The 10,893-nt window shown below is 40.2% G+C and overlaps 4 protein-coding genes across 5 annotated transcripts in view; 2 read left to right on the top strand and 2 right to left on the bottom strand.

The window, feature by feature from the left end:
* Positions 1 to 162: 162 nt before the first annotated feature.
* Positions 163 to 1,414, bottom strand: LOC136239555 (uncharacterized). Its single transcript, XM_066030303.1, has 3 exons — positions 1,160 to 1,414; positions 505 to 800; positions 163 to 451 (listed from the first exon to the last, which is right to left on the bottom strand). The coding sequence occupies exons 1-3, from the start codon at positions 1,386 to 1,388 to the stop codon at positions 185 to 187; spliced, it is 792 nt and encodes a 263-aa protein (XP_065886375.1). The 5' UTR covers positions 1,389 to 1,414; the 3' UTR covers positions 163 to 184.
* On the top strand, positions 1,397 to 3,705 carry LOC136239549 (kelch-like protein 8). The gene is made up of 3 exons (XM_066030294.1): positions 1,397 to 2,734; positions 2,981 to 3,302; positions 3,349 to 3,705. The coding sequence occupies exons 1-3, from the start codon at positions 1,552 to 1,554 to the stop codon at positions 3,602 to 3,604; spliced, it is 1,761 nt and encodes a 586-aa protein (XP_065886366.1). The 5' UTR covers positions 1,397 to 1,551; the 3' UTR covers positions 3,605 to 3,705.
* Positions 3,706 to 3,753: 48 nt separating this feature from the next.
* LOC136239552 (sequestosome-1-like) lies at positions 3,754 to 5,178 on the top strand. Its single transcript, XM_066030298.1, has 4 exons — positions 3,754 to 4,070; positions 4,118 to 4,348; positions 4,522 to 4,854; positions 4,904 to 5,178. Exons 1-4 carry the CDS (start codon positions 3,896 to 3,898, stop codon positions 5,083 to 5,085), a joined length of 921 nt encoding a protein of 306 aa, XP_065886370.1. The 5' UTR covers positions 3,754 to 3,895; the 3' UTR covers positions 5,086 to 5,178.
* Positions 5,126 to 10,893, bottom strand: part of LOC136239554 (uncharacterized protein y4mH-like) — a 29,912-nt gene continuing 24,144 nt past the window's right edge. The window contains exons 1-6 of one of the 2 annotated variants that reach the window (XM_066030300.1): positions 9,398 to 9,562; positions 6,774 to 6,888; positions 6,683 to 6,729; positions 5,617 to 5,961; positions 5,436 to 5,568; positions 5,126 to 5,386 (exon numbers count right to left, since the gene is read on the bottom strand). In XM_066030300.1, coding sequence (XP_065886372.1) covers positions 5,236 to 5,386; positions 5,436 to 5,568; positions 5,617 to 5,961; positions 6,683 to 6,729; positions 6,774 to 6,888; positions 9,398 to 9,494 — 888 coding nt within the window. In that variant the 5' untranslated portion in view covers positions 9,495 to 9,562 and the 3' untranslated portion in view covers positions 5,126 to 5,235. Of the gene's footprint in view, positions 5,387 to 5,435; positions 5,569 to 5,616; positions 5,962 to 6,682; positions 6,730 to 6,773; positions 6,889 to 9,397; positions 9,563 to 10,893 lie in introns of those variants that run through there. The other variant, XM_066030302.1, reaches the window with a different exon arrangement.

Raw genomic sequence — 10,893 nt, 5'->3', positions numbered from 1 at the left:
GCTAGGAAGCAATGTATTGTGCTGAGAAGGTTTGTAAGTACATAAAATATAGGTAATTTGTTAGACTACATTTTGGTATTAGCAAACAATAAGTTAACACGTTTCTTTGAGACCAAGAAATGAATGATGACTTGTGACCAACACTCTTCTGGTACCAAAACACTGTTGTGGATATTCAATAATTTTATTGTTTCATAGCAACCACACACCAGTTATCATGATCATAGTATTCCTCTACTACTCTCACTGTTTGATTGGATCGTTTGAATAGCTCGGTTAATTCACCTTTCTTGAACAAGTGATAATACCGATGGAAGGTACGATATCCCAGTCTATGTAAGTGCTCTTCTTTGGTTGAACATGACAAATCTACTGTAGGTGTCTCTTTAGTAGAGGGCTCCTGGTATTTTGGTTGTAAGTGCCAGGGGACCATTACGTCTTGTTCATCAAACTAATATTTCACCAAAAGATAGACACACCGACTAATAACTAGGTGTGACTCACCTTTCTACGATCTTGTTCAAATGCCCATACGTAGACAAGTAGTGTACCACCAGATCTGGTGATCCGACATAACTCCTCTATAGCCTTTACTCTTCTCTCTACTGTTGACAAGTGATGGACCATAGCTATACTCACTACACTGTCAAATACTGCTGCTTTAAACGGTAGTTCTAAACAGTCAGCCACAATGACTTCACCATCCCTAGCAGCTGCTATCTCTAACAGCTCCTTACAATTATCACATCCAATAACAAAACTGTCAGTAGCTGCATGATGGTATTTGCCATTACCACAACCTGAAATGAGCTGGTTGAAAGTGTATTGTGTCTACTGGTGGTGTGTTCCACCTACCCCCAGCTGGTCAGGCAGTTAGTAGGGGATGTCATTTCCATGAAGAAAATTCTTACCAATCAGAGCACAGATAATGTCCATATAGAGCATACTGTGGAATACCCTAACAAAGTTGATGGCTTCAGTTACTACCAAAGGGATTTGTATTGTAGTCCTGAGCATACTCAGACAAGGGGACTTAATTTTTTAGCTTTTATGATTAAAGGGACTACGTCAGCTCAAAAGAGCTGCTTTTCAGCAGTGACTTTTTCCAACTTGAGGTAGGTGAAATACAACACTGGAAGGTGCTTCACTACAACCTCACCTATATCAGCGACTAAACTACCACGTGGAAGTCTGGTGAGAAATTCCTTTACTTTAGGCCATGGTTTATGCCTAGTGTCGCTAAAATGAGGTGCAATCTCACGGTAAACATCACGGACGAATTTGCTCTCTAATTCGCTTCCACTAGTGGCCATGATTGCGGATCTGAGCCAGTGGAGAGCACGATACATCCATCCAAAGTACGTATACCACAATCGAAATGTCCGCATGTAATTGACAGGTTTCTATGACGAGAAAAACAACAAAAGATTAATAGGCGCTTAAACAGCACCCTGAACATCATTAAAATAGTGGACGTACACCGTACAATGTGGTACTGTTGGTAACCTTGTGTCATCTTTATAAGGGGAAGTATTACAATACGTTAACATAATGGATAACCCACACGCGTTTGACCATCAACTGATTGAAGACATGAAGAACAAGGAATCGTATGACTACGAGTGTAGGGACTTGTCCACACACAGTTTAAAAGTGATGAACGAGCTTCGTAAGATGAGCCAACTTTGTGACGTCACACTAATAATAGGTAGCAAGAAACTGTTTGTCCACCGGTTGGTATTGGCTGCCACTAGTCAGTACTTCCATAGAATGTTCTTGGGAGAAATGAAAGAGAGCAGAGAAGACACTATTACACTAAATGATGTTGATGAAGATGCTATGGAGACTTTGATTGACTTTGCATACACCTCGAGGCTCCACATCACAATTACCAATGTTCAGAACTTAATGGCAGCTGCATCAATCTTCATGTTCCCAACTGCGGTCCATGCATGTGCCATGTTTCTAGCTGGACAATTACACACTACAAACTGTCTCGGGATTAGATCATTTGCTGAAGATCACATGAGCCAATCACTGGTAAAGAAAGCTGATGATTATTTTCGTAACCATTTCATGGATGCTGTGAAGAGTGATGAATTCCTTCATTTGTCAGCAAACACTCTTGGCAAACTAATCGACAGTGATGATCTAAATATCAGATCAGAAGAGGCTGTTTACGATGCTGTAATGTTATGGACCAATTATGATGCTCCAACCAGATCGAAACACTTACCCGACTTATTATGTCACATTCGACTGCCTCACATTCCAACAAACTGCCTGACATCAAAAATTGAGTCCAATGACTTTATACGCAACAGTCTGAAGTGCAGAGACCTCATTGATGAGGCTAAGAATTTTCATTTGCTCCCTGAACAATTTAGTCGGTTAAAGTTAGATCGTTTCAGACCGAGAAAGTCAACCTGTGGGCAACTGTTTGCTATCGGTGGGCGTGGGGCAGTGGGAGAACCTTTCAAGTCTGTTGAGTGTTATGATTTCCGTAACAATGAATGGACAGATGGGGCTGACATGATATCATGTCGACGTCATGTTGGAGTGAGTTGTCTTGATGGCAAGTTGTATGCTGTGGGAGGCCACGATGGCACACAACACCTTAACACTGTCGAACGCTATGACCCAGCAAAGAGGACTTGGTCACTTGTAGCTTCTATGAAGACACTACGTCGTGGGATTGCAGTTGGAGTGTTAGGTGGTCCATTGTATGCAGTGGGTCAGTGAGCAAGTTGTACACGTTGAGCTGTTACCTTTAAATATTCATGATTCAATTTACACAAGAGCTTTGAATTTGCTTCATTTGTGGTACTACTTTATTTGCTATAAATATCCTGAAATATTCAGGATATGTGTGGCATTGTCCCTTACATTAGCCTTATAAGTACACATTATAGTAAACTGCTGTCATTGCTTAATGTGAATATGCTGTAGTGCCAGTCACCTAATGTGGTCTTTATTACAGGTGGACTGGATGATGTGAACTGTTACCGCACTGTGGAACGTTATGACCCAGATTCTGACGAGTGGACTGAAGTAGCTAGCCTGCGCACACCCAGGGGAGGTGTAGGTGTGGCAACCCTTGGCAAATTCCTGTATGCAGTGGGTGGTAATGATGGCAGTGCATCATTGAACACAGTAGAGCGATACGACCCTCATGTTGACAAGTGGACTGAAGTAACCCTCATGTCAAAACGTCGTGCTGGTGTAGGCCTAGCACCATTAAATGGCTACCTTTATGCTGTGGGTGGATTTGACGATGCGTCACCATTGAATACTGTTGAGAGGTGAGTGCATGATATTTTCCATACTATTGTAATAATTCTCAATTAGGTATGACCCAGCTGTAGACAAGTGGACGTTTGTTAGTGAGATGCACCACCCCAGGGGTGGGGTGGGCCTGTGTACAATGGGAGGGTACTTGTTTGCTGTAGGCGGCCATGATGGGAAGTCCTACCTGAACAGTGCTGAGATGTATCACCCTGAGGGGGATCGATGGGAGATGATTGCTAGTATGAAGGTGTGTAGAGCTGGAGCAGGTGTTGTCGTGTGTCCACTACCTTCGGTAACTATGCCAGGATCTTTATAATAATATTTGAAATTTGTATTGTGATGTTTATATGTGTCCGACAATTTTTTGGTATTATAAAAAAGCTCGTTGTGCGTCCATTGGTATTTTTTTTAAAGTCCCATGCGGCCACAATGTTGCGCACGCTGAATTATTAATAGATTGTCGAGTAGCATGACGTCAATGCTGCGTGTAGCAAGGTAAGGTTTTGTCAGCATTTTTATCGCTATATAACATGAGTGACTGGAGCGAGTTGTTAAGAAAATATTCAAGAATTTCTCAGTTGTCTAAAGAAACTCAACGCGAAGAACAATGTCAGCAGTCACGGTGAAGGCGTACCTCTACGCTAGTTGGAATCAAGACCCGGTGGAGATTAGACGATTTACAGTGGAGCAAGAAGTAGCGACCAGTTACGACTATCTCGTTGGTAAACTACGCACCGTGTTCCCAGCTCTGAAGGAAGCCGTATTTGATGTGTTTTGGGAAGGTAAGGTATCACGTGACGTAGACACAACCCATGATGTCGAATTACAGATGAAGAACACGATAGAGTGTCCATCTCTACTGATGAAGAACTAATACTAGCTATCAGTGGACTACAGTCAACCGTGTTCAAACTGTATTTGAAGAAGTCGGAGAAGAAAGCTGACCAACAGCAACATCAGTCAGCTAGACACCCAGGAGTGGTATGTGATGGATGCCAACAAGGAATAGTTGGGGTTCGCTACAAGTGTCTGTCCTGTCCAGACTATGACTTGTGTTCAAGTGAGTATTATGTGTAGTACATAATCCGACACTGTTAGTACCACAAGTTGTGTCCAGTTAGTAAAGTGTTAGGTGTAATAACAGTGTCAGATTATAAGAAGTGTTGTGGATGAACAGATTATAAGTGTACTGTAACTACCTTACAAGTCACTCATGATTTCTGCTTGTTATAGATTGTGAATCCCAAGGAGTGCACACATCACATGATATGGCTGTCATTGAACAACCACAGCAGCAGCGTCCTAGACCTTGTTACCCGTGTGGGCCACCTCACTTTGCTGGCTTCAACCCTTGGTCTGGGTTTTGTCAACCAAGAGGAACATATTGTCGCAGACAGTGTCCTCATACTACTCCACCAGCACAACCCACAAAGACAGCAGATAATAGTCCATTTGTATTAACTGCCGATGAACGAGAATGTGTTCAAAACATCGGTGGAGCTGTTTCTAACTTCTTAAAACCTTATGGCATCAATGTTGATGTTAATGTTGCTAATATGCCAAATGGTGAGTTGTAACCATGTGTCTAGAATAGTGTTGATATTACATGTTGTAGAAGACAAACCTGCTAGTGCTGATGACACTACACCCCAGCAACAAGATCAGCCATGGTTGCCTGTGGTTGAGCAACTGAAGGGGATGGGATTTGATGATGATGGTGGATGGCTTACTGAACTAGTCAAGGCTAAAGGCAATGACATTCACAAAGTCCTCGATGCTTTAAACCATGGACGCTAGTTTAAACCATGGACGTTAAAAAATCATTAACTTATAAATATCCATTGTATAAATTGTATTTTAATATTAAAATTTCCACACCAATGTTAAAAAGGTTTCACACAAAACTACTCTATTGTTACCTTGTGTTACTGTCACACACAACACGTGTTACAGACGATATACTTTAGTGGCGTTCCCTGCCATTATCATCTGCTGCTCCTCTTTCGTGTACCCAGAAATGCTGTCAGTGACTACCTTGACCCACTCAGAGAATGTGCCATTAACCTTATCCACTGGAAAGTTGCTAGCAAACATACTCCTAATAGACACACATTAACAAGTGTACTAACAGGAACAATATTGTGTACTTCTTGGGACCAAAACACTGTACCGTGTCCTTCACAACTTCCACAGCAGACTGGTGTGTCCACTTTGGGTCAGTAGCAAATCCTCCAGACAATTTGACAGTGATGTTATCACACTGTCCTAGTCGAGTCATTCCTAATATGGTGTAGACCAACACTAAATACAACATATAAGGGTCAGTACCTTCCTTCCATAACTTTCTAGCCTCATCTTCCTTCTCATAGGGTAGGCCACAATGATCGAGGATGAACTGCATGTTAGGAAACTTCTTAACTACATCATAAGCAGTGGCCATCTGCCGAGGTAGGATATGGATATCGAATGACAAGTTGTGTTTCCCACACAAGCTGAGTCCCTCAAGCCATTTTGGATTAGTCAAGTAATTATCACTATTAACTTCACTATAGTGTGGCTTGTCAGGATGATAGTTTAGTAGTTGTCTGATGCCCCTCATGTTGGCATACTTGCAGTGTTCTTGTAACGTAACTTCAACATTATCGGTAGTAAGGTCACAGTAACCTACTATCCCTACAGCACCAATATATTAGAAACAGTAGAATAAACTAGGAGGTTGGACAAACTTGAGGCACCACATAAAATAATTATTGTAATTATTATGAATAATGTACAACTAAGGGTCAAAGCCCCAAGATAATATACATTGATACATTTAATTTTGAAATTAAGCTATAAGTCTAAGTCCTTGAATTAGGTTAGGTAATCCTAAGGCTGCAGCACATGTTGCTGTCAGACCTTCAGTGCTGGTCACTGTAAAGTGTTAATAACAATAACAATTACGTGTGTATTAAAGTGGCAACATCATCATGCAGCTCCTACATGGTATTAACACAATGATATAGTTGATAACATAATATTCAGTGGTGGATTAGAGTATTAACGTATTGCAACGTTAATAGATGACACAGTAGAGGATCTACTATCGTACAACAGGAAACTGACCAAATTTTGATGAGTTAAAGGTCATGAAATTATAGATCTAAAGCACACTTTTTATTAAAGGCACTTATTGACATTTGACAAATTAAAATATTTAGTTGATTCGTCAAATTCATCACAACATCCTATCATCATCTGGTAATAATGTGAGTGTAAGGTTGTCTACATTTCAACAGATTTGTATTGTTCTCTACATTGAACATTCAGTGTATGTCAAGGTTTTTGAACAAACTGAAGGAAACAATTCTCTAACTCCCTATAGTAGTAGTGTCCACCATTGATCCAGCCTTACCATGAGGGACTCCATTGGGTATAGTGTCAGCAATATTCTGTAACCACCTACATGTCATGGGTCATGTGATCCATACATGTTGTTCAGTTACCTCGTCTCATCCTGGGGTTTCCCCTCATAGAAACACTGAACATGTACAGACTTGGTCACATTATGGCCGGCACAATCACTGCCATACTCCTCCATCATGTAATGTTGGATTTTATCTGAAATAAAATGTTATTATAGGTAGAGATGAAAAAAGATTATCTTATATCACAGCCAATATTGATGATCTCCATACTCACTACGTTTTGTCTCGATAATGTTGTCAGGATAATTACTAGAATACCATGGGGACCCACACTAAATTTATACTGGTCAGGACACTTGTGATGTTACAGTTTGCACAAAAAATTTAAGGACACGCTATGGCTTCAGTATATGAATTAAGCTTGCTACTTCTTTCGTTTCATAATATAGACAATAGGACAGTCATAGGCACCGACTACTATTACAATTCTAATATATCCCATCTGGACAAGTAGCTGTATTTAGTGAGACCGACACAATGTCTACAACCATTAGCTGATGATCGTGTAGTAAGATCGAGGGGTCCGCAACAGGAGTGAAATCTTGGACGCCTATCACTGAAATCTTACTTGAAACCCGAGATACAAAATCCCAATTATTTAATGTTTTCTGATTATTTCCGTAAAATAACATAACATTTCCGTAAAATTACAGAAATTACATCTACATAATTTTGCAATGGCGATCTCGTGCTAAAATTAACGTGAGTTATTGAAAACTTGCTACAAGGTACAGTAATGGATAAGTTGCCTGAGTGTAACAATGGCAATACAAACATGCGAGTGGGCAGGCCTCCAGGAGGACTTGGGAAGGAAGCAGGCAACTTGTAACAAACAAGACGAGACTTCAGCAAGTGGAAGGTAGAACGCTCGTACAGATTAAAACTTCACTAAGTACACTTCACTAAGTACACTTTAGTTACAACTTTTTAACTATTACAGTGCTAAATGCACACGAAATTAGTAAATATGAGTGTAATCTTCTGAAAAAGCCCATGAAATCTTAGCGAGATCCTATAAAATCTCATTGAGATCTTGAAATCTACGTGAGATCTCTGTGAAATCCTGAAATCCCAAGATATCAATGAAATCTTGAGATCCTGAAATCTTTGACGTCACTTTTGCTCTGTTGCTGACCCCTTAAGTAAGATGTCTTAATGTTGTCACTACCAATAGAAACATCTCAAGATTTTTGATTGACTAAAATAATTATAGCTTGATTTCACCTCATGTCTAGTATGTAAAGTTCTTGTCTTACAAGTTTTTTGTAAACTGGTTCTGCAGAGTGACTACCCCTTGCTATGTTACAGGACAGCATTGCTGTTCTTTCTGATCAATGTATGTATTTTTACATCAACCCACATGGTTCTACATGCAACACGTGACAAGGGGCTAACTGAAGGCGGCGCACAATTGGGGTAGTCTGGCGTAGCCGACCCGCGCGCGTAGCGCGAGGGTCTGGTGACAGCCGCATTCAGTACCTGTGCCAGCCTTACGAAAAACTGGTGCGTCCAATCAGATCGCTTAGTGACCAATTAACAACATTCTATGACGTTATTTCCAATTTGGCCACTGATTATGGCGAGCTTGTGTATTTTCTGTCGGTTGAATGTAATGAATTAGACAGAAAATAAGCTCCCGCATGAATACTATTGGTGGTCACGTGAGCCTCTCTCACGTGACGTAAAGGTTTATAAGGCTAAGTTAGGTGTGGTTATTCATTCTACGCCACGTGTTAAGGCTAGTGGGGTACACCCACCCACCCTCCCTAGTGTGATGGTGTTTAAAATGAAAAGATTTTTAATATATTTCCTTTGACTATCTTTAGATAGATTTGCTGATGATAATGGACAAGAGACATGCTGGAATTTTAAACTGATTTGTTGGTGCATACACATACATGAGAGTGGAGCAAATTTAGGGTTTTTCCTGGTAGGCAAAAAAAAAAAAAAAAAAAAAAATGCCTGCCAGGTTTTTTTCCTGAGGCTGTTTTGGGCTGGGCAGTCTCAAATTTATTATTTCTCTCTTATCATTAGTTGTTGCTAAGCCCCCACTCTCCAGTTGTACATGCATAGGTAGTTGTTGTATGCAGTTGTAAGTGTGCAGTTAACAGTTTGAAAAACAGTAGCCCACGTTTGGTGGCGCACAACTAGAGTTGGTTAACAGTTTGAAAAACAGTAGCCCACGTTTGGTGGCGCACAACCCAGTGTTAGTGTGTTGTGGGTGGTAAGGGTAATAGTATGGTAAGGGAGCTTATGTCTTTTCCACAACCAGTACAAATGTAAGGGTTTGTAGAGGAAATAGACGCCATTCAAGTGCAAGTACAGTAGCTGTCGCGCTCTGTTACCGGAAATTGTCCACGTGTTTCGCATGTATTTTCAAATTTAATTGCATTCCATCTGCACAAGTACTGAATGCGGCTGTCACCAGACCCTCGCGCTACGCCAGACTACAATTGGGGGAGGGGCTAAACCAACAAATTAACACCAAAAGTGCCTCCACTCTTTACCCTAGTAATCATGGCTCGCTACATCCATAAATGAATATTGGGAGGGAGATCTTGGTCTAGCATCTAAAATCTAATGTTTAGCGTCGAGTCAGTAGATCTAACGAGTACTAACAGAACGATATCTCCATAACTTACCGAATTTCCCAGCAGGGTGACCTCCGTCCTTTACCCTCCCCACCCATGGATGAGTCTCTGGAGTCCACAAGTGAAAATGACCATCCACAATCTCCATCTTGTGAACACACTGCTCTGTTATCAGTAGTTTACGGAAATACCAGTCACGTGAGGAGCATCCAATGAAAGGATGGACGGGTTTAGGTATCAGTATTAGTATTAGGTTTACAGGTAAGGAGGCTCAAGGAGCCTGTAAAGCGCAGCCTGATCTTTACAAAAATTATAGCCTATTAATAATTACAACATAAAAACTACTCCGATTATACAGCAAGAATTAGCCAAATAATTAGTAAATCATACAGTAAAGTAGACCAGCTACAGTCAAGTAAATCTTTAAAGTCATTCAAAATGAGGGAGTATCGATACTATATCCTAATATTATCAATATTTACTTAGAGATAGTGACAACTTCTGCTGGCTACATCTCAGTGTTCAATCTTAACAGTAGACGTGATGGGTTTTTTTTGAAAAGTTTCATGTGGTGTCCTCTTGTGTGATGCACAGAACAAAGTACCTTGACCAGTCAACATCAGGAATTAAATTCTAGTATCATTAGCAAACATTTGAATAATGCCAGGGTATTAGCTATGTTATTCACATAGCAAAACAGACCCATGGAGCCCAAGTATAGATTGATGACCATTAATTTTAACACAACTCTTTGGAACTGGTTGGAAAGATAATTAGTTGAGTTGACATCCACAAAGATAGATTGCCCTAGCCTGAATACTGCCATATGCTTTATGCTAACCAACCAGTCTCCAATGGGGCAAATGCTTTGTTATAACTAGATAAATAACATCAGTGCTATAAATTCATGGTCAATGCACAAAGCATGACTCACTGCTAACAAAGTCATGCTTGCTATTGTTAGATAAGAGGTGCTGGTGTGTGCCACAAGGCTCATTTTGCGACCCCTGACGTTCAGGGGCAGATCCGAAGGGGATGCTGAAAAGAAGCAACCCTCCTTCACTTTACTCCAGGATTATAGCAACCGTTCAGTAGTTGTTCCATGTCACCTTAGTTCTATACTCTATGTTTAGGGTATATAGTGACTAGCTGGAGGTTCCATTTTAATACAATAGTCAAACAGTCATATACATCTTGCTGATCATATAGCTATTACAAACACAACAATATATTGATAATCATGATTGTATTGGTGATACGTTGAACATATCAATATGAATTTAAGTTGTTTCGACATCATGTATTACAATATATTGAGTATCACAATATATTGAGTATCACAATATATTTAGTATCAAGGTGTGTAAACATTATAGAAATTTTAATGGTTGACATTCACATAAATCAAATCATTGTATTTTTAGATGTTAATTTAGTGTTCTGGAAAGGATCTCTTCATTTCCAAAAAGATAACAAATGACTTTCAACAGCCTACCTACAATTGACTTAACTAAACCATTTCTTACCATCAAAGCTCTGTTAGTCCA

The sequence above is a fragment of the Dysidea avara genome, chromosome 11, assembly GCF_963678975.1.
Source record: "Dysidea avara chromosome 11, odDysAvar1.4, whole genome shotgun sequence".
NCBI classification, from domain to species: domain Eukaryota; kingdom Metazoa; phylum Porifera; class Demospongiae; order Dictyoceratida; family Dysideidae; genus Dysidea; species Dysidea avara.
Note: the sequence above shows the minus strand (reverse complement) of the source record. Positions and strands in the feature narration are given on the sequence as shown.